Source organism: Lynx rufus, unplaced genomic scaffold (assembly GCF_022079265.1).
Source record: "Lynx rufus isolate CCGP_SWC_20201006 ecotype Redwood Valley unplaced genomic scaffold, mLynRuf1.p SCAF_7, whole genome shotgun sequence".
Classification (NCBI taxonomy): domain Eukaryota; kingdom Metazoa; phylum Chordata; class Mammalia; order Carnivora; family Felidae; genus Lynx; species Lynx rufus.
The window spans coordinates 107,752,549-107,777,046 of NW_025814889.1; the positions used below are offsets into that span (position 1 = coordinate 107,752,549).

Consider the following 24,498-nt stretch of genomic DNA (forward strand, 5'->3'; position numbering starts at 1 on the left):
GTCAGTGAAACTTGTATGCATTTGTAGAAAAATACAAGATGCTGTCTGAGCTTAAATGAGTTTTCTTACAAACCTTTCACTTTTTACCAGTTATAAATGATAAATACATTTTCAGATTATTTATCAGCCAAAATACCAATTATAGTGCTTTAAAAACTTCCTAACTTGTTTCTGTTCAAAAGAAGAAAGAATGAATTGATAATTGAACAACTGAATACAAATTAAATCCATTGCAAAATTTATAGTTCTGTTTACCCTACAGAAGGACATGATTTGTTGGAATGTGATTATTTTTTCTAAGCATGCGGAGTTCAAGTAGTTTATCTTAGGTCAGAAGTTTTATCCATTAACTTTAACTTTCTATTCATAGCAAAATAGATTGAAGTCTTCTACAGGGTTTAAGTAAAATTATGATGATGATAACAATAGTGATAATAAAGCAAAATAATGATAAAAATGGTTACATCATTCCTAATTTCCCACAAATATGCTACTATGAGAAAAAACAATGTGTGGTCTTGTCTGGCAGAATTTATGACTCAATTCCACTTTGCCTTAAACTTACTAGTATGAGGAAGGAGAAAATTTCATTTGAATTGCCAATAATTATAAAATTACTGAAAACTGTTTTAATGCAAGGGATATATGCAAGAATCACTTCTCCTTCATGTGCCTTTTAAACTAAACTCTGGAATTTAAAGAGCACTTAAGACAGAATAATTAGTATTTTGACTATACTCAGTACCTTGATAATATTCCTGCAATAATCTGTGTGGAAAAAGGGAAACTTATCCAATTAGGAAGAGTTAAAAGGTGAAGCACACTGAGAACCCACTTACTATCATTGTTATTCAAATTTTGCTAATGTTGCTGGGCAGCCTACGGGGGTGTGGAAAAAACACAGCATTGATTGATTCAGTGCCTGAAATTGGCAAATAGATGTAGGCTGGGAAAATGTTAGAATTTACTACTGGGTTTGTAAGGGCATGATTTAATATTTGTCATGGGCAGGGAGGGAACTGCAGCTAGTAATAACCTCACGGGTCCTTTCTCTTACAGTGGAGGGGGCCCTCCCTTCTGTCCAAGGCTAGTCTCTCCACTGTGAAGAAGATCACATCCTCTGTTGCCAACTCAGCATAGGCTTCTGCATTGTCCCTTTTTGCAGCATCATCACTTTCCCCCCTTTCTACTTGATCAACATACTCCGTTATCATACAAAAATCTTGGTATTATTTTCCTCCTTAAAAGAAACAAACAAAAACCCCCTAGTCCTCACATTCCTCTCTAAGTTACTGGCCCGTTTCTCTTTTTCAGATTTGAAGGTTTTCCGTACCATTTTTACCTATGTGCCTATTGTTAACAAAAGATGTTCTTATTTTAAAATAATACTTGATGCAGTTCATGTTTATACATATAGTTTATGAGGACCTCTTACCTACAACAGTTTTTATGGGTTCTAACCATGTTTTCTTTTCTCTTCTGAATAGTATGGCAGCTTTGGTAATCCAGGCACACTGGCGTGGTTACATGGTACGCAGACAGATTAATTTCTCTACAAGGCTACATACTGCTGCAATAGGACCCCTGACATTCCAACCCAATGACTGCATCAAGAATAAAACTATTTTAAAGGAAGAAAAAAGGGAAAACACCGTGAATATCCAAGAACAGAGGGAAAAGGCTGCTATTGTTATTCAGGTTAGCTTTAATCTTTTGGTGAAATAGTCCTGAGAGATGTAGTTGTCATCTTTCACTGAGTAATTCTATATAATGGACAACCCATGGATGTCAGTGATTTACAGCTACTGGATTTGCTTCTTACTTAGTTAGGTGACAGGTAGGCCATAGGTTGGCTGTGCCTGTGCTTAGTATCTAGGGTGAAAGAGTAGCCTATAATTTAGAAATACATTTCTCATGACCAAGGGCCAAACTGAGCCACACAATCATGTTTAAAGCTTCTGATCAGATATGCCATTTGCCACATTTGGTAACATTTGATTAGCCATAGCAACTCTCACTTGGCCTAATCTAGAGCTCTTTTTAGAAGCATGTTTAAAAATCTACTAAAATAATTGTTAAAGTTCTTCAAATACACGTTTTAATGAGAAATTCAGGGAGCAAGTATTGAATAGACTTGATTCAACCTCACCAAGATCAGATTTTGAAGTGAAGTTCAACCTAATCACATTCATCCTATTATTTATTTATTCATCAAATATTTTTTAGAATCTACTATTTGTCAAGCACTATTATGGGCTTAGGAACCAGAACTATAAACACACTGTATAAGTTCTCTGCCCTCATGGAATTTACATTCTAGTGGAAGAGGCAGAACTAAAAAAATACATAAATATAAAATAAACTAAATAAATACATAAAACTAAATAATGCTAAATAAATACGTAAACTAAATAAACTAAATAAATACATAATGGTACCGAATTGAAAGAGAGTAACCAAAAAATTAGTGTTTCCCTTTATCCATTCTTTCAACAAATATTTCTTGGCACAAAAATCTTACTAGCTTACATTCTGTTGGGATGTGCAGTTAGTAAATAAATATGTTAGATAGTGATAAGTACGAAGAGGAAAAATAAAGCAGGATAAACAGGACAGGAGTATCAAGGGAAAGTTTATCATTTTAGATATGATGGAAATGGAAGACCAGAAAACGTGACATTACAGTGACAGATTAAGCCATTGGCTATCTGGGAGAAGAACACTCCAGACAGTGGAATATCTGATCAAAGGCACTGATTTAGGAGCATACTGCAATGTTTATAAAGAGCAACAAGAAGCCAGGGTGACTGGACAGTGATGGAGGGGAGAAGGGTAACACTTACAAATCATAAGTCAGTGTAAAGACTTTGGCTTGTCATCTGAATGACATGGGAAGATATAGGAATCTGAGCAGTAGGCTCACATGATCAAGTTTCCTTTATGTTGTGATTATACTGTAGGAAGGCAGGGGTAGAAGCAGCAAAATCAGTTAGGGGATATTACAGTAATTCAGACAAGGGATAATGGTAGCATGAGGCCAGAGTGTTGCAGTAGAAGCAGTAAGAAAATCACAGGCCAGAATATATGTTGGTTTATTTTGAAGGCAGAGCTGATAATATCAGTTCATGGGGGTGTGGTATGTAAGAGAGTGTAAGGAGTCATGGATGCCTCTAAGGTATTGGAATAACCAACTAGAGGAATAGCCTTAAAATTAAGTTGCTGGCTTTTACTACAAAAGCCATAGTTTTCAACATTATCTTTGCTATGGTTCTAATAAATATATTCAGTATTTCAGTTGACTTAATTTGTCTGAACTGTACTCCTAAGGGCAATGCATAGACATTACTAATGCCTGAATGGTGGTGGGAGTGGGGGGGGATTCAATGGATTCAAGGAAACTCTGAGGAAAAGAAAGAACCTCAGTTACTATCTCAAAATATTATTCTGCAACATGAGAAATGAATATATCATGCAGACCAAACTCCCTCCTGTCATCAGTTGATAAGGAATACTTTGTTCAGCATTGATGGTACAGGGATCTGAAACTTTTGCTTCATTCTGTTCAATGAAGAAACAGAAGTTTATCACTTTGTGAAACAGTCTAGTTCAGGGACTGATATCTCTGATGAATGTCCTTTTGTTGAGCTTCTGTGTATCATGACAAAAGTAAGCATAATTCAGCCTTTGCAGCTTAGAGCAAGTCTCTTTTATTGTACACCATGGTATTTAAAATCACCTGACGTGATCTCAGTTTCATTTTCTCTTCTCTTGCGTACAGTCATCTGGTTACTTACAGCATTCGTATTAGTATGAATTCTAGACTGACTTACCATTCTAGAAAGCAGAGCACAAAGCAATAGAAAGAGCCTGGGCTTTAGAAGGAGCAAAATGAACATTTTATGATGGATGTGGTAGAGGCTGCTCTCTGCTCACTAAAACTCACATTCTCTCCTTCTTCCAAGCATACAGCCAGACTAGATATCCCACCGTCTCCTGCACTTTAGAATGGCTCTTTTTCTGAGTTCTAGTCAATACATTGTACATGAAAGACATGTACACCACCTCCATGTCTGGATCATTAAACATTGCACAGATATCCCTTCATATTCTTTTCCCTTTCTGGTTGGCTGAAATGAAGACAGGTTTTGAGGCATCCTTGACAGCTGTCTGTCAGGATTACAGAGCTAGCAAGGTCTGGATACCTGAATTACCTTATGTTAACGTTTTGCCCCATGGTCTTTCTCACCCTCTCGTTGTTTGCCAGATGATTACGAAGTAATCCTTTAGGAGAGAACAAGTGTATAGTATGTTTTGGGAATGGGAGTTGATGGGAGTTGGAGGGAAAATAGATACAATTTCTTGGCCAGGGAATTAATTTGAATATGTGAGAAACATGAATTAATTGTAGATGGATTACTGGGGAAAAGTTAAGATCTTGACAGAAACAAATAAGCTAGAAGATGAATCTGAACATCTATAATACCTTTATTTCTCATAAACTGATCAGAGATGGCTGGAGGAAAGTATCTATATATAATCACACCAGAAAGACACACACTATATATTGTACTCTAGAGCTTTGGAGAAGTCCTGTCCCTGATGAGTTGGGCTGGATCCGTTGTGAACCACAGTGAGCTGATCCTTATTATTGAAAGCCTGGATTTAAGTTTCCCTTTATACCCTGTTTTCCCTAGGTCTCCATGTCACCTTGATATCTTCTGTAACCAACCCACCTCTCCCCACTCATCACTAGACTATTTGAAACAAATCCCAGATACCATTTCTTTTGTAAATATTTCAGTATGAATTTCTATAAGACCTATTGCTTTAAGTAGAACTACATTACCAATCAAAAATTGAAACTTATTTTTCAATATCACCAAATATCAAATCAATATTCAAATTTATATTGTTTTATCAATGTTTGTTTACAGATTTTTCTTAATCAAAATACAAATAAAGTCATCACTTTGCCTTTGGTTTAAATAATACTTAAAAGTCTTTTAAATACATAGTAACCCCCTCTCTTTTTTCCTTACAGTTTATTAAGGAAACTAGGCCTTTTCTCCTGTAGTTTTCTGCTTTCTGAGTTTTGCCAAATGTATCCCCATAGCATCACATACATGTTTCTTGGTTCCTTCTTTTTCTGTAAGCTGACAGTAGGTTATAAAATTTGCTGTTATTTGGATTTGTTTTGTTTTGTTTTGTTTTGTTTTGTTTTTTATCAAGAATACTTCAGGGGCGCCTGGGTGGCTCAGTCAGTTAAGTGTCTGACTTCAGCTCAGGTCATGATCTCATGGTTCATGAGTTTGAGCCCCACATCGAGCTCTGTGTTGACAGCTCAAAGCCTGGATGGAGCCTGCTTCGGTTTCTGTGTCTCCCTCTCTCTCTGCCCCTCCCCTGCTCGTGCTCTCTCTCTTTCTCAAAAATGAATAAACATTTTTAAAGAAAGTGTAAAAAATGAATACCTCTAAGTGGTTGTATGTATTACAGTGAAGAAGCACCTAATGTCTAGTTGCCTCTCTTTTAGGAATATTAGTGACCATTGATAATAATTGCCTAGGTCAATTCTTGTAAATAGTTTGCAAAATATTGATACTCTATGTGTAATTTCTTCATTTTTAAACAAAAAATGTCTATAGAGAGAAACTTTGTTTAATTGACTATGTAGTTTACCTTGAGGTGCAATTCACTGGAAAGGCAGGTTAAATGCTTGATGCTTTTTTACCAAGTTTTAGATTAATAAGGTTTCCCAGTATCCTTCAGCGGTCACCATAATGTGTTCTATCATAATATACACATAAAATTTTTAAATATATGATGTTTAATTCCATTGCAAATTTATTCTTACTGATGCTCAAATTGTCCCTCATTTGGCCAGGTTAGCTTCAAATTAGCTTTGGTGATACAATTCAGTAGTTTTTAAAAACTTCCCTTGCTTTCTAATGTGCCATTATGTTTCAGGTTCATTTTGCATATATTTTATGCCAGGCCTAGATTCAGACATTGCCCCAAAGATCTTTGGTTCCTTTAATGGTGATAATATTTAGAAACCCAGCCTGGGTTTAGGAGTGAATTAGGATCTTAGAGGTGTTGTTGTTACTGGTATGGTCATGGTTTCTAGATGTTTTTTCATTGTACGGAGCTTACAAATACATTTTTTTTTTTTAATTTTTTTTTTCAACGTTTTTTATTTATTTTTGGGACAGAGAGAGACAAAGCATGAACGGGGGAGGGGCAGAGAGAGAGGGAGACACAGAATCGGAAACAGGCTCCAGGCTCCGAGCCATCAGCCCAGAGCCTGACGCGGGGCTCGAACCCACGGACCGCGAGATCGTGACCTGGCTGAAGTCGGACGCTTAACCGACTGCGCCACCCAGGCGCCCCACAAATACATATTTTTAAGAAAAAGTATACCATGGGTTCATACTGACATTTTAATATTAAATTTAGGACTACAGGATTTTTACTTATTCGATTTTATATTTGCATCTTTTTTCTTCTATGGAAATTTCTGGTTCCCAATAACATTAACATAATTGTTCTTTATTTTTTTCCTCCTTTTCACTCTCCTTTCTGTGTGTGTGTGTGTGTGTGTGTGTGTGTGTGTGTATCTGTGTTTGTGTCTGTGTACACATGCACATACTTAGTGAAAATAAATAAGGACCATACAAATAAGAAAAAAAAAAACAGGCTATTTATTCAGAGACTGCTATAGCAAGGGACTCAGCCACTATCAGTTGCCTTTGGCATAGTCTCAAAGGCAGGGGGGAGAGTAGGAAACCTTTAGTGGAGAAAGAGAGAGAGAAAAAAAAGATCTTCAGGTATGGTCTAATTGGAGGGTTTGGGCGGGGGAAGGTATTAAAGTGGGCAGCTAGAAAGTAGGACATATTGTGTGATTGGTTGGGAAGCTTATTTGGCTAGCTTTGGTTGATCCTGAGTTGGAAGTAGGGACAAAAGTAGGGAGGCTGACAGTCATTGACAAAATCTTGACCATTCTTGGCTACTTGTTGCTGAGGTTGTGGTTTGGCTTTCAAGGCTAGTTGCTGCAGAGGTTATGAGTGACTTCTATTGTCATGTATGTTCTGGCTATTGTCCATATATTCCAGTTCTCCATATATAGATTTTCCATAACAATACCAATATTATTACTAACAATATGATTATTGAAAACATATTTAAGGTATCTTCTGTAGTTAAATTTGTCTTTTGAGTATATTTGACTAGGAATAAATATATTTTAAAGTCACTTTAAATAACTTCCGTGTGTATATGCCCCCAGCATAAAATATATTTTTGTATCTCTTCAGGACTTCCTTTTTATTTCATATTTGTTTGTTTTATAGTTATCTTATGCACGTGCACAGTTCCAAAGTCAAATCTAAGAAAGGTATATTCAGAGAAGTCTGGTTTCTGTTGCTATATCTTGCATCCTATTTTCTGCCTCTATACTTAATGATTTTTAAAATTAATTTCATAACTTTTATTTGTAAATATTAACAACCACATATACATATATGAATATATTTGAGTGTATATGTTTATATAATTTATGTATTTATTGTATATTTATATGCAAAGTTGCATAAAAATGGCAGCATAGAATATACACTTGTTTCTATCTTGTTTTTTTATACTTAATGGATCTTAGATCTCACTCCCTAGTAGTATATAAAAGTACTTATTTAAAAGCTACAGAGTTCTTGGAGTTATAGTTAGGAAAGCTTTCTTGACTCCAAGATTATTAAGGAATCTCAATGATTTTAATTCTATTTTTATGTGCTTAGTTTATTTTAAAATGAAATTATTTAATAGTTATGGGAAAAGATTATACCTTTCTAATATGGCCATTTGTATATGTTGAAATTTTCCTAAATGTGTGTTAGTTTATTTTATACACAATTATTTGAAAATGAGAAAAATTGGTTTTCCTTTGTATCTCTTTCTTCTTAGTTTAGAATGGGTCCTGGAGGAATTGTCAGATAATTGATTGGTTGACCTACATGTGCAGTTGAGGGAGTTTTAAAGATTCTTTTCTGCTTACCACAAGGAAAGTCTCCTGAGATTCAGAACTTTAGACACATGCAGTTGTTTAATTTATCTTACAGTTTTAAGTGTCACATAAAGTTCAAAAAACAGATTATTGAGCCATTAAACTAAGGGCTTAGATGTTTTATCTTCCTAATGGGATAACACAGAGAATCTGGTTTGTAGTTTGATCTATAACCTTGTATAACATGCTTTAAATTTTTGTTTAGGCAGTTTGGAAGGGCTTCCTTTTGCGAAAGAAACTGACAACAGCTTTAGAGGCTATTAAGAATGAAGAATCTGAAGAAGAATATGAAGAAATAAATTTGGAGGATTTTACATTTGATGAAGTAAGTACCAACCACAACGTATAAATATAGGTCTTAAAAATGTTTAGTATACTGTTTTGGGAGCTAAATCAGTTTTTAAGATTTTTATCCTCTTAACACTATGTCATAGATTATTTTAAACAACACTTGAAAAGGTACACTTCTGATTTCTTAATATCCTCTTTATTTACTCTACAAGCATGTACAGTATGTGACTGTGCTCCGAGAATATTAACAAGAGTTTGTGCATACTCTTTGACAAAATGATTTGCACAATGTTTTGTTTATCAGTTATCCTTCATTAAATACAACTCTGAGCTTATGTATGCCCTACTCAACAGTCTTTTGTAGTTCTTTGTTGCCTCGCAAAATGAGAACACCCTCTATATTGTTAATGTAAGAGTCCACAGTAAGGTACCAAAGTGTAAAAACATCCATACCACTTCTGTGACTTCCAAATGCTCCAACCAAATCGAGCACTGTTTTATCATACAGAGCATTAGCCTTTTACATTAGTTTTACTCACTCTGTTTCCTCTTCTCTAGACAGTTACACCCACATAAACACCACTCTGATGAAGATGTAAAACATATGAACATCTCCAGACTTCCTCATGCCTCTGCAGTATTCATACCTCCATCATCATAGATTAGTTTTCCCTATTTTGAACATCCTATAGGTGGAATCATACAGTATGTAATCTTATTATTTCATGTAATATTATGTCCATAAGATTTATCTATGTTGTTGAGTATAGTTGTATATATACCAATCTTAAAAATACCCACTTTTTGGTGCACTTGGATGGCTCAGTCAGTTAGTTAAGTGTCCAACTCTGGATTTCAGCTCAGGTCATGATCTCCTAATTTGTTGGATTGAGCCTAGGGTTGGGCACTGTCCTGACAGTGCGGAACCTGCTTGGGATTCTCTCTCTCCCTCTCTGCTCCTCCTTGGCTTGTGCACACACAGGTGTGCACATGCTCTCTCTCTCTCTCTCTCTCTCTCTCTCAAAAAAATAAGTAAATAAATAAAAAGAAAATACCCACTTTTTATCTATTATTTGAGTACGCTACTTTCTAAATCTATTATTTGAACACACCATTTTTTTATTTGAATACATACACTTTGAATAGTAATCTATTCTACTATTGGAAGATATTTATTGTTAATTCTAGTATTGCCTATTAAAGCTAAATGCTATGAACATTCTTGTGCATGTCTTCTGATGTACATAGTCACATTTCTTTTAGGAATAGAATTTCTGGGCCTTAACATTCACCTGTGTTTAGTTGATAGTGCCTAACGGTATTCCAAAGTGATTATATCAGTTCATAGCCCTATCAGAAGAATATGGGTGTTTTAGAGGAGCTCTATCTTCACAACACTTTGTATTTTCATGTCTTTTTCTTCCATTCCAGTAGGTGTGTAGTGGTATAGCTATTGTTGTTTTAATTTTCATTTGTCATAATTAATAATTTTGAATACCTTTTAAAATGCATATTGGCCATTTAGATATTCACTTTTGTGATATGATCAAGTGTTTGTGTATTTTTTCATTGGGTTGTATATCTTTTCTTCTTATTGATTTGTAGAAGTTCTATATATATTCTGAATACTACTTTCTTTTCCCTTGAAAATATTCTAACCTCTGTGGCTTACCTTTTCACTGTCTTTATGGTTAATTTTAATTAACAGAATGTTTCTAATTTCAAATAAAAAATTTAATTGTTGTGATATATGAGAAATCTTTGCTTACTCCTAGATCATTAAGATATTCTAGAAACTTTATAGCTTTCAGCATTTAAATCTAGATGCACCTGGAATTAATTTTTGTTTATAGTGTGAAGGAGGGGTCATGTTCTTCTTGGGTCAAATGAATCTATAAATCAACTTGGGAGAAATAATATTTTTTAGTCTATTACTTTTTAAAATCCATGGACATAGACTATCCCACAATTTATGTAAGCCATTAAAAATCTCTGTAAAAATGCTTTGTAGGTTTCATCATAGAGGTCTTGTACATTTTTGGTTAGATTTATCAGATATTTTCTGATATTATATTTTTGTATATTGACCTTATATTCAGCCACTTTGTTAAAATCACTTATTAATTTTAGTAGGTTATCTCTCAGGTCTTTGGTATTCTGTATACACATCATGTCATCTGAGAACAATTACAATTTTTTTCCAATTCATATGCCTTTTATTTGTTTTGTTTGTGCATTTGTTTGTTTTTGATTTACTATTTCCGGTAAAATGTTGAATAGTGGTGATATTAGTTTTCATCATTTTCTAGCTTCTGGTCTTTGGGTGAAAGCTTTCAGTATGCCACCACTAAGTAAGAGTTTTAATATAGGTTTCTTGTAGAAACTCTATATTTGATTAAGGAAGTTACCTTCCTTAACATATTTTTACCATTCCAAGAGGCTAATATGATGATGATGATGATGATGATGATGATGATGATGATGATTTTATATATGAGTTCTATTTTATCAAATACTTTTTATGCGTATAACAGTGATTTTCAAACTTTAACTCTTATATTCTTAGAATAAACCAACTTAGCTGTAATGTATTATCTCTTTTATTATCTCTGAATTTGGCTTACTAGTATTTGTTTAGAATTTTTGCATTTATATTCAAGAAGAACTTGGATGTATAAATTTTCTTTTTTATAAAACTGTTAATTTAGATTTTGGTATCAAAGTTATGTTGGCCATATACATTTCATTGGGAAATGTTTCCTCTGTTTTGTTTTCTGAAAGAGTTTGAGGTAATATTGATTTTATTTGTTTCTTAAAAATGTGTCTCAGCATATAATATATTTGGGGAAATGTTCCATGAGCATTTGAAAAGAATTTTAAGTATATCGTTACTAAAATCACAGTTATTTCAAGTTTATTAATTGTGGTTTTAAAAATCTTCTGAGTCCTCAGTGACTTTGGGAGGAAGAATTCTGTTATTGAACGAAGAATGCTAAAATCTCTTACTATGATTGTGGGTTTCTCTAAATGAACTTACAGTTCTGTCAAATTTTGCCTCATACTTTGAAGCTACATTATTAGGGCATCACATTTTGTATAGGAAGTGATTGTATCATTGACCATTTCATCGTAATAAAATTCCCTTGTTTAACTCTAGGTTCCCTCTTTAACCAAATGCCTTAGTGGCTACTTCCTCTGATATTTCATACCTACAACAACTTTCTTTTGGCTGGTAATTTTATAGTAATAGATATTTTTCTAACCATTCCCATTTAACATTTCTGTGTTTTATATTTAAAATTATTATCTCATAAGAGACTATAATTAGGTTTTGCTTATTTTTACATTCCATTCTGATAGTATTTCATTAACATATTCAAATTATTTTAATATTTTTTATAGAATATAATTAGATTTATCAATACCATCTTTGTATTAGTTTTTTGTTTGTCGTATGTATTCTATGTATATTTTTTTAGGTTTTTATTGCCCTCTCTTGCATGAATCAAGTTTTTGTTTGTTTTCCTTTCCCCCCCTTCATTAGCTTGTTGGTTTGTGGTTATGTTTTTCCATGTACTTCATTTTTTCCTGCATTAACATGCTTCCATCTGCATTTATTTTCCTTCCCCTGAAGGATTTGTTTTAGTAATTATTTAACTTCAGATGCGTTTTTTGTCATTTGAACACTTCTTTTACTTTAAAACTTGAAGGATATCTTCTCTAGGTAGAATTCTAGGTAAAGTTTTTGTTTTCAAAGATGTTATTTCGTTAGCTTCTGGCTTTCATAGACTCTGTTGAAAAGTCAGTACTAAATCTTAATTTTCTTCTCTGAAGATATCCTTCCACTCCTGGACTACATTTAAGGTTCATTTTCTGTGTTCGTTTTTCAGCAAAGGTGTGATTTTCTTTGTATTTACTCTGTTTGTAGTAAGGAGGTTGAATGGCTTCTTGAATCTGTGGTTTATGTCTTTTACCAGTTTTGGAAATTTCTTGGCCAAGTATTTCAAACATTTAATCTTTTTCATTATTTCTCTTATTTGAGGTAAAGTGCTTCCAAAAATGTATATGTTAGAATTTCTCATCATTTCACATTAGACTTTTCAACTCTGTTTTGAATTGTTATCTATTTTTGTGTGTGTGTGCTTCTGTGTTTTAATTTGCATGTTTTTTACTGACCTATCTTGTAGTTCACTAATTGTCTCTCTTGAGTTACCTAAGAATTTGTAGCCTATATTTTGAATTCTTAATTTTAGTTATTCCATTTTTTTTAGTTTTAGAATTTCTACTTACTTATTGTAACTTCTAGTTACATGTTGAATTTTTCTATCATCTTCTATATTTTCTTGAATATACAAAGTATGGTATTTTCAAAATTTTCTCGGTTAATTGCAACATCTGGATCACTTGTAGGTTTATTTCTATTGACTGTTTATCTCTTGTATTTTGAGTTAGTTCTCCTTTTTGGCATTCAATCTTTGATTAAGTATCAGACATGAATGAAAAAAGTGTAAAGAGCCCGAAAGGTGTTTTCTTTCTCTAAAGAGGATTTAATTTGAATCTTGCAGGCAGATATTGTATGGAAGAGTTTCTTTGAGGCTTATTTTCAAGCTTTATTGACTGGTCTTTTTCTGGTTTCTCTTGGGGGCTGAGCTAATATGGTGTCTCAACTAAGAGTGACATATTTACCAGGTTACCCTCAACTTGTTTGTCCCTCGATTCTAACCCCCTTCTTCACAGCATCCAGTGACTGAAGAAGTTCCTTCTTAGCTTTTTAGTACGATAGGTATTCCTATTGCCCTTTGATTCTATGTGTCCCTCCTACACATATTCTACATGGAGTTGGAAAACACATGAAGGGGAATTTTATACATTACTTTGAGCTCACATTTCTGTGGCTCTTTCCTCTTGAGGATCTTAGTCCAAATCCTAACTACCTTGGCATCTCTGCACTTTAACTTCTGTGTCCTCATTCCAGTGAAACTGCTACAAGAAACTTCATATTTCTGCTTGGCTTCTTTTTCCTGTTAATAAAATTAAGAATTTTCCTGAGGGAAAATGTGGAGGGAAATATAGGATTCATATCAGCATGACACTCTACTTTCTAGGATCTTGGCTTTTTAAGTCCTGGATGCTTTGATTACCCTTGAGTGCCTTCAGCTCCTTTTTAAATGTAATAATTATAGATGTTCTCAGGATAATTTTAGTTCTAATTAAAGCTATGCCAGAATGAAATGGACAGAATGAAATTTTTATAAATGAGTATTTCAAGTCAGTGGTTATCTTAAATATTTCATCACAATGAAGAAAACAGGTAAGATCCCTAACCTCACAGAGCTTACATTTAACTTGAAGTGATAAACAGTGAGTAAATACATAAATATACAGAATGCTATAATACTACATTTTTACTTCTTTTTCATTGGCACTGCTTTATTTTATTATTTTTTTGAAATTAAGAAAGATGTCCCTTTTTTTGAAAACTAAACATATAAATCATTAATAGAAAAGATCTCAAAGTTAGTCATTTGAAAAGCTTGGCATCAAAACTTCTTACCATTCATCTTCTAGGAAGTTAGTAATATGTAATGACGTTATTGTACAGTTTGGGAAATTAAATGCTTCTCTTGAGTCTTTAGGGTTATTTATGCTCATTACTTAACAGTAATGAGTATCATAACAGGCTATAAAGGTACTGTGATGGCTAATGAACTATAGGTTTGAGTGACAATGTAGTATCAACCACTTTCCATGAGTTACACAGTATTTTCTTTTTATATACTTCTGAACATCAGTGCCAAATTGCAGAGGGTACATGTGTCTTTTCTCCTTTTCTTTCTCTTCTTTGCTAATTGCTTATTTCACCTTAGGCATTTAATATATAGAATATGAAAACATTTACCAATTAATACTTATTTCTTTACTATTTTCCTTTCCAATGAGTTAACAACCATTAAGTAGCAGTCTAGGAATAAAGAACAACAAACTTTTAACTACTGCATTACAGCTGCTGAAAAGATCATGACTAGTCACTTAATAAGAAGGTATCAATGACTGGCAAGTGCACTGTGGAAATTACCTAAAATGAACAGGCAGAGATAGAGACATGGGGACTGAGGATTCAATGAATGCATCAAACAGCGTCACCACTTTATTTGAAAATCATCTTACAACTTAAGATGTCATGATTAAATGACCATGGAGTCCCTGTATCAGAATGTCTGTATGCTGGCAGAAGAAATAAGACATTTATTACTTGTCACATCAGGCAAGAGGAGCTTAGTGCTCCTATCTGTTCCCCTTTGCCCCCAAGTTGCACAGGGAGGAATCCAAAGAATTCCCCCCTAGGAATCCCAAGCCTAGGAAACCTTATATTTTGAAAAGGGCTACTACCAAACCTTTCCACTCCATGATCCAGAGGAAATGATTATCTTAATTATACCAGACAGCAAAGAAATTTTTCCTTCTGCCCCAGAGGGAAACACTAGAAGACTATCTCCATCTTCTGAGTCTATTAGCTATAGTAACATCTTTGAAAAGATAGTCCAAAACAACAACTCTTGTACGTTAGGCAGAAATGTTAGAAACCTATAAAAAAATTATCTTCCAATAATATGTAGTCCTTGTGTATACATGGCAAATTTTCCCATTAGACCCACTCTAGTAGGTCCCCCCGAATAATCGGACTGGAGGCAGGACAAAATCCATTGGGTTATCCTCATAATGCATTTATTAAGGTTACTACCAATAGCCCAGGTGTTTTCTCTTTAAGTTTCTGTACTGACTCCCACTAGGGGCTTTAATCCAGGTACAGCTGGAAGTATTAGCTACTGCACAGACTCTTGGACCTCAAGGAAGAAGTTTAAATTCTGCCATCTAAAACAACCCTGGCCAGTGAGTCAAAACTGACTTGAATGATTTCTAGTGGTGTTTTCTTAAACATTTGAAGATGATTTATGACCAGAACACCTTCCAGGTGGCATTTGTCCATCCCATGGGATGACTGAGAATGGGTATAGGGAAACGTCTAGCGGTACAGGTGGTACAGGTTCTGGGGCTATCCCTTGATATCCTGATCAACTTCTCTGTAATGTTAAGGGGAATCACTATCACACTGTGGTCACAGCCTTCTGGAAAGGAATGGCAGACCCAGCAATAAGTTAAATTTAAGGTTCTTGCAGCCACTTGGAAGGGCCATACAGCACATTTTCTTGTGGAAGAAGGCTTCAGGAGTAGTTCTGAAGGACAAAAAATTATCCATGCCCCCCCTTTCATCTAACTCTCAGAACGTAAGGTGTTCATTTCAAAGATGCTGGGTGGTGGTTTTCCTCCACCCCCTCAAGTGTCCCGTTTCAGTAACTGCAACCTCACTTTTTTTTTCCTAATCATTCTCCATTCACACCTAGACCTTTTGTGTGGAAAGTTTAGGACAAGAGGAATAAATGCATTTTTAGAAAACTTAGCCAGGATTAAATTTGTATACCTTAAATCTCCTGTGGCCAGGCTGTGCCGTGAGGATGAGGATGTGCCAATCATGCTGGTCTGGGACTCACTGTTAGGGAAGAGGAATATGCATCATGCCCAGGAATTGCCAGGACAGAATCCTGAGTTGTCAAAGCAGGTCTGTCTTAACCTCGGTACAGTTTTTCCTACTCATTGCCTAGGAAGTAGCTGCAAGGGTATGATCCTTTTCTGGGGACAGTCACATTAACTGCCTTATCAGCGTGTTTGAACGGAAGGAAGTAAGACTGGTGGAGTCAGACTATCAGCTCATTGTTGAATAGCTTTTGTGATAAAAGGCAGTACCTGTCAGACTCCAATGGTCCAGAAAACTGTAAAATTATACAGACAAATTTCAAGGCCCACAGTTAATATGGCCAAAGTCACCTGGCAACCTGAAAAGATATCAACAGTAAGGTATTGTAAGTTTAATGTAGTCAATTTTTCAATAGCAGACAGGGGCAAGGATCCATGCAATATTACCTCTTTCACCATAGATGAAGGGGTAAATTTAGTAGAAGTAATGGGGCACTTGGGTGGCTCAGTCAGTTAAGCATCTGACTCTTGATTTCAGCTCAGGTCATGATTCCACGGTTTGTTAATTAGAGCCCTGCATCAAGCTTTGCACTGATAGTGTGGAACCTGCTTGGGATTCTCTCTCTCTCTCTCTCTCTCTCTCTCTCTCTCTCTCTCTCTGTCCCTCCCCTTCTCTATCTCTCTCTCTCTCTCAAAATAAATAAACTTAAAAAAACTGTAGAAGTCACAAGTCTAGCATGCATTAATAGCTTCAAATATAGAATGAAGCCTAATCGGTGATTTGATTCCAGTCATCTCATCAGGGGATGGGACTTTACATTGGACATCCATAAGAGTAATCAAAACAGTTCTGTAAACAACTGTGATTTGATTTTCCTGTGTGAGGACCCAAAACAGGTTGTCTGTAGTCAGCCGGTCTGTAGTTTTCCACATGGCAGACCAAACTGTGGACTGTTGGCCACAACCCAAGTGTCATTTGGGTTTCAGCTTATCTGAACCATCCCTGAACCAGACCAACAGGGGAACCTGGGTGAATTTAATCCAAGCCAGTAGCTCCAGGCCAGTAGCTCTGGTCCAGGCCATTGAGTTGAGGTAATATTTCCCTGAGGATTATAGCTGCTACTTTTTCATGTCAAAGCCAGGATTCCACTGAGGCCAGGATGGCTATTTCTTTTGACAAGTGAGGCTTTGGAAGACCTTTCACCTTGTTAGTCATTGAATCTGAGCTGTTTCACCCCAAACCAGAACTATTAGGTCAGAGAGTCACAAGGCCTCCAACGGTCAATCATTTAGTTTCTAAAAGAGTCCAGCAGGAGCTTTTTTTCAATGGGAATATACCTGGTATCTGTGTTAGAAAGGCCACAAACCCAAAGCCACAAGGGATGCCTCTAGGTGGAGGCCAGAGGGTCCAATTGATAATATCATAAGTCACAGAATCTTGTATTGTTTCCAGTTCTGAAGGGGTCCAGTAAGATATTGGACCTACTTTTTTGTGGTAAAAAGCTGAAGAGATAATAGGGTTTTTTTGTTATTGTTGTTTTTTGTTTGTTTGTTTGGCCAGTGGAGAGATTGAGCAGTATATTTCTTCCATAGTCCCAAGAAATTACTTGACTAACCAATCCCTGAATGCTATCTCCAGAATTTTGTTCAGATTTGTCGGTCAAGTCCTGCTGGCAGAGGTGTGATAATTCACTATTATCAGGACAGTTGAAACTAAGACTTTTTTTTTTTATTGAGATATAATTCACATACCATTCTTACATGACAACCAACAGGATATCATCTATATAATGAAAGCTTTGGACATCAGAGGATAGACCCAATAGTCATCCAAGAGATGTCAAGTTAAGAGTTTGTCACACTAACATTTCTCTACCTGCAACTCTTCCCCTATTGGGATAATTGCCTCTGGCACTTATGGGATAGAAAAGTAAAACATGTGATATATCAACTTCTACTCTACAATTCAGATATAGAAGCAGCAATAGTACACTGAATTAGCCTAAAGAGCCCCACCACAAGATAACTTCAGCTCCTTCCTCAACAGTGAACCATGTCTAAACCCCATAAGTTGAATCAATGTGGTCCATACTCTATGAGTCCAGAGTAGCATAGTGCCCTCTAGCACAGGGGAAAACACTATCTGTATCTTCCCAGGGTGTTAGCTATACACAGATCCTTGAAAAGATAGTCTGGAAAGAAAGCTGTCATAAGGCATGCAGAAATGGAGACTCATGAAGAATTGTCTGCTGGCCCTAAGCACTGATTATATACCACTCATAATGAACTTCTGAAATAGTGACGAATAAGACATTTTCTTGGGCCTTGAGTTCACAGTGCAAAGTGGATAACCTTTTTAAAATAATTATTTTAGTGGAAGCCTTAATAAGCCTAGGTCTCAATCTCCTTTAGAGGGAATTTTGGCCACTTTGCCATAAAATATCTATAATAACTTAATACATGTCTAAATAATAAGTATGTTAAGTCTAATGTGGCATAGTGATCTACACCAGCACTTTTATTTTTATTGTTTTTATTTTTATTTATTTATTTTTAATATTTATTTTTGAGAGAGAGAGAGAGTGAGGGGAGGGGCAGAGAGAGGGAAACACAGAATCTGAAGCAGGCTCCAGGCTCTGAGCTGTGAGCACAGAGCCCAATGTAGGGCTTGAACTCACGAACTGTGAGATCGTGACCTGAACCGAAGCCGGATGCCTAACTGACTGAGCCACCCAGGTGCCCCTATTTTGCACCTTTTAAATTACAGTAATTTTAGTTGATGCTTTTATTTGTCGATTTAATTTAATAAGATTTTCTCTGTTACTTAACACTGTTTAGAAGCCACCATATTAAAACAATAAAGTTATCTTTAAGTTTAAACCACCAATTCTGTTACGAGTCCCTAAATCTAGAGAAGATGAGAAAAGCTAATATAACATAAATATAGAAAACCACAACAGTGAAATCGGATTTTTTTTTCTCAGACTGAAGTAAAATTCAGTAAGTTTTCAGGAATAATTTTTGAGACAGAGACAAAGGTGTTAAGCTGGGCAACATTCTGCTCTGGGGTTTATGTTTGATCCCTATCGCAAATTAACTTCACAGAGTGTTACATATTACAGTACACTGTGGGGAAATAAACAAATGCAATCTAAAGTATAGGCAAAGGAAAAGACCACAGTGGCATTTTGTTTAATGAAAAAAGGTATGCATGGCATATATATAACTACAGTCTCAAACAATTTGAGCCACCGTGCTTTTGCAATGAGGATGGAAGAGAGGGTCTAGAAAGTGAGATTTGAGATGTATAATGGGCCAAGTTTCCAAACTATAAGGATTCTAAGATGCTCCAGAAGTTATCAAGAAGTATTAGAAAGAATTATTTTGGGGATAGCAAGAGACAACTTGGACAGAAGAGGAGGAAAGTGTTGGGGCACGAGAGTAGTAGTGAAGGGAGGAGGAAAAACATCAAGTCATTGCTTTTAGCATTTCTGGGACTTGCTCAATTCTAACTGACTTGTTGCTTAGGGCAAGTCTGAACCTAGTTTCACGCATCAAATGAAAGGATTACACTAGATGGCCTGAAAAATTGTGTATTTATACACCCAAATAAACATGAATGTTATTTGTAGTCCTTTCTTTTTCTTTTCTTTCTTTCTTTCTTTCTTTCTTTCTTTCTTTCTTTCTTTCTTTCTTTCTTTCTTAGCTCCTCTTTTTAATATCCTTATTTTCTAGACTTTCAAAGTTGGATTATAGAATAATGATTTCTTTTCTGATCAAAAGCCAAATACATGATTAGAGTGCCTTGGTGGCTCAGTCAGTTGAGCGTTCAACTCTTGATTTGAGCTCAGGTCATGATCCCGGGTTGTGGGATCAAGCCCTGCGTCAGGCTCTGTGCTGAGTGTGGAGCATGCTTAAGATTCTCTCTCTCTCTCCCTCTGCCTCTCTCCCTCACTTTCTGTCTCTCTCAAATAAAAAAAAAAAAGACAAATACATGGATATCTGGTCAAACATTCAATTGTCAACACACAGTTACAAATCTAAGTTCAAGTTTATTTTTAATATGTAATAAATTTGTTAGTAGTCTTCTAATAACTAGAAAGCTTTCCAGATCCTCAGTTGTAAGTGAAAGGATATCTGAACAGAAGGTTTTCTTAAGCAATAACTGAAATTTGTATAAATGTCCAGTGGTAAGCATGATATATTAATATACATTTTTAAAACAGTAGTGTATTTATAATCTTGGCCATTTCCTCCTAACATTTTGAAAGTTTTTTTCAACATTCTAAGTACTGCCAAATATACTTGATATTAATAAACTTGAACTCATATAAATCAGTAGTATTGGTAGTATTTTTTGGTTGTGATTATATAATTACTAAGAGCATCTTTAGCATTTTATATTAAACCTTCTCTTCATGCTTCTAGAAATTTCTGAGATAGTAGTTCAAGAATTGTTCTGGCATCTTATAAAAGTTTGTGACATTGAATTAAAAACCAAGAAAAATGATTTTCAAAGTTTTCTTCACTTTTATGTATCAATTTAAAGACTACATTTTTCCCCAGACTTTAAATAGCTTTTTTAAGAAAGAGACTTCCATCTACATCTATGTGAAATGGCAAAGAAATCACTCTGCTTTGTGAGTCCCCGTCCTGCTATAGAAAGGAAACAGCTGGAGTCCCAGAGAATGTAAAAAGGAGGTGGTTGGCAGGTGTTTAAAAGAAAAAAAAAGTTGTTTGTTGGTATATTAAAAAAAAAAAAAAAGCAAAAACAGTGTATAAATCAAGCTCCTCACCTGGTAATACTGCTCCTTTTCCACAGTCAGTCCTTTAGTGGCACATTACCTTTAAAAATTTCCCCCCAATTTTTTTTTTATTGTAGTAAGATACACATAACATAAAATTTATCATCTTAATTTTTAAGTGGTATTCAATGGTATTAAATACATTCATAAATTTGTGTTACCATTAATCCATATCCAGAACTCTTTTCACTCTGCAAACTGAAGCTACATAGCTATTAAACAATAACTCCTTAATCCCCCTTAATATCCTAAAGCTGTAACATTCTAGTTTGAATTTATACCATCTTAACTTCAAAAGCATCCAAAAACTTTCTCCTTTACAGTTCCACCTCCACCACTTTTGGTTGTTGAGATCACAAAATTGCCTCTGTATAAACCTAAACTAATAACTCCTTTAAATGAATTACTATCTTAAATTATGTGGGGAACTAAATGTGGAATTACAAGTCAAAGTAACAATAATACTAGCTTTTAAATTAATAGTTTTAAAATATATTAGTCTCAAGTCATATAGAAAACAAAAAGTAGAGTTACAAACCGTTGTTACAATAATATTAGCTTTTATACTTTCCCATGTATTTCTCTTTACTGAGATCTTTGTTTTTTCATATGGCTTCGAACTGCTGTCTAGTCTTTTCATTTCAACCTGCAGGACTCCCTTAGGCATTTCTTTCAGGGCAGATCTAATGATAACAAACTCTCTCAACCTGTGTTCTTCTGGGACTATCTGAATTTCTCCCCTGAATTTGAAGGACAGTTGACAATATACGATTCTTGGCTAACAGTTTTGTTGTTGTTGTTTTCTTTCACCATTTTGAATATCTCAACCCATTGCCTTCAGGACTTTAAACTTTCTGATAAGAAATCTGCTGGATGTCTTAGTGAGGATTCCTTATATGTGACAAGTTGCTTCTCATTGGCTCCTTTCAAGATTCTCTGTATCTTTTGCTTTTGAAAGTTTGACTATGTGTCTTGGTTTGGGTCTTTGAGTTCCTTGTACTTCAAGTTCATTAAGTTTCTTGGATGTTTATATTCAGGTCAGTCACTGAATTTGGGAAATTTTTAGCCATTGTGTCTTCAAACATGCTCTCTACCTCTTTCTTTTTTTCTGTTCCATCCATGACTCCCATGGTACATGCGTTGGTACATTTGATAGTGTCTCACAAGTCCCTTAGGTTCTGTTCACTTTTCTTCAATCTTTTATTTTTTCTCTATTCCTCAGACTTGATAATTTCCATTGTCCTGTCTTCACGTTCACTGATTCCTTTATCTACCTACTCAGAAATAGATCTCTCTAGTGAATCCCACTAGTGAATATTTTATTTTGGCTATTGTGCTTTTCAGCTCTAGCATTTCTTCTTGGTGTCTTTTTAGATTTTCTATCTCTTTATTGATATTTCCATTCTGTTTATATACCATTTTCTCTCCTTTTACTTCTTTGAGTATCTTTAAAACAATTATTTGTAAAGTCTTTGCCTAGTAGATCTGCCATGAGGTCTTTTTTTAGGGGTAGTTTTGGTTGATTTATTTATTTTTCCTTTGAATGGGCCATAAACTTTTCTGTTGCTTTGTAAGGCTTGTGATTTCTTTATTTAGAGTTGGACATTGAATCTAATAATTACAGTAATTCTAGAAATTAGATTCTCTTCCCCAAGGTTTGCTGGGGTTTTGTTTTTGCTTTTATTGTTTTTGTTTTTGTATTGATTATTATAGGCTATCTCTGTGCTGAGGGTCACCCTGAGTTACAAACTTAAGGTCTTCTCAGGTCTTTTCTGAGCCTGTGCCTTTCCCTGGACATGTATGTTGACTTTCTAATTTCCTACATATATACAGATGCTTTTGAATGTTCTAGCCTTAAGAAAAAAAAAGCATATCTTAGTCTTTAATGGCTCCCAAAAGATGAAATAAAGAAAAATGAAGGGGTTGGGGAGAATAGCAGTCCATGAAATCCCCTGGAGATCACTTAGGTGGTAGGGCAGGGGCTTGCAACAATAGAAGTGCAGCAAAGGATACCCACTTCTTTGCACCTCTGTGATCAGAAGTAATAATCAATGATCAGGGCATAGATACTGATACTTGGAGGTTACTGTCCTGATTGTCCACCCTGGCTCTACAAGCTGTGTGCAGGCTACTCCTGGAACAGCTGCCTGCCTCAGAGCCCAGGAGTAGGGAATAGCTGCTACTGTGCTAAAAGCTGATATTGAATAAAATTAACCACAATTTACCATCCAAGTCTTCCCCTGGAAGTTATAAGCCTTCAATAGATGCCAGAATTCCAAAATAATTACATCAGATGGATTCTGCCAGTGCAATCATTTTCTAAGTTGGGAGACAGGTTCCCAGTTCTTCTTACTCCACCATCTTCCCAGAATCTTCTGGGACTGCCTTTTATCATATCATCTCCACATTTTCACATTTTCTCTTCACTTTAGTAGTTTTCACCAGATTAAGAATTCGAATTTGATGCTAGCTGATATGCCATAAGCCTTGGTCTTTCCTGGGATGGAACTGGATTTTTCTTTATTTGTCATACACAAGGAAGAATTAAAAAATCTGAGCTCTAGGGGAGCCTGGGTGGCTCAGTCAGTTTAGTGTCCAACTTCAGCTTAGGTCATGATCTCAGTTTGTGAGTTTGAGCCCTGAGTTGGGCTCTGTGCTGACAGCTCAGAGCCTGGAACCTGTTTCAGATTCTGTGTCTCCCTCTCGCTCTCTTCCCCGTCCCTGCTCACACTCTGTCTCTGTCTGTCTGTCTGTCTCTCTCTCTCTCATAAATAATGAAATAAACATTAAATTTTTTTTTTTAAAAATCTGAACCCTGAATCCTGTTTGCATCATAAATAGCACTTTTTAAACAAGATACATATTCTTAAACCATATGTAACTGATATATAACTGTGATATATGTGTTAAAATGTTTGCCTGGAAAAAATTGGACAATGTACCTGTCAAACAACTGAGTAGAGGTTTCCTATTTATTCAAATACCATGAATTTAAATAGTTATTCTAAGTTCTATAAGTAAAAATATGTCATTGCACTGCTAGCCTATAGTCAGGGTTTCTTAGTTTTTCCTTCTCAGTGGTCTTTCAAGAGATGGTCAAGAAACACTGAAATTGTATAAATGGAAAATTGCATTTAGTTCTCCTCAGAATATAATCATTCTAGTTTTTAAATCCAAAATGTTTGAATATTTTACAACCTTTTAAAAAACAAGTTCATGAGCATCTGATCTTTTTTTGTAAAAATTCCCGAAACATTATAGAACCACAGAAGTTTATTCTAAACCATATTAGATACTGCAAGCAAAAAAAATTTGGATAATTATATCCTAATTATATAACACTAGCATAATTAGTATACCATTGTGAAAATATAAAATAAATCTGATAATTACATAAATGGAATAAAGATAAGATAAAAAGTGAAGGGACTTAAATAGAATCATTTTAAAATTTAAATTTATATATTTTTTATCATTCACACACTTGAATTAGAGACTATAATGTTAAGATCCATGATTTTTATGTTGCCACAAAATTCATTTTCCATCTATTCAGAAAATTTGTGAAATTTTTGAAAAAATTAAGGAAAATCTATCTTATAGACAGTGTACATGGAAAAAATGATAGGAATATTAAAATAACCATAAATTTTCAATACTGAGGTTTGGTTGAAAATATTAAAGTTTGCATTAAAAAGAGATGAAAGATTCTGTCCCCCAGTCACATCTAGAGTTGGCTCAGAGTCATAATTATCAAACAGTTAAATACACGGAACAGTCTGCACCTCTTTATTTTCTGTAACACTTGAGCAGTCA

At 35.0% G+C, this 24,498-nt stretch overlaps 1 protein-coding gene across 1 annotated transcript in view; it reads left to right on the forward strand.

The window, feature by feature from the left end:
- LRRIQ1 (leucine rich repeats and IQ motif containing 1) overlaps nt 1-24,498 on the forward strand; it is a 202,522-nt gene that overhangs the window by 81,171 nt on the left and 96,853 nt on the right. The window contains exons 16-17 of the mRNA XM_047065006.1: nt 1,488-1,698; nt 8,259-8,378. Of these exons, the coding sequence (XP_046920962.1) occupies nt 1,488-1,698; nt 8,259-8,378 (331 nt within the window). The remainder of the gene's footprint in view (nt 1-1,487; nt 1,699-8,258; nt 8,379-24,498) is intronic.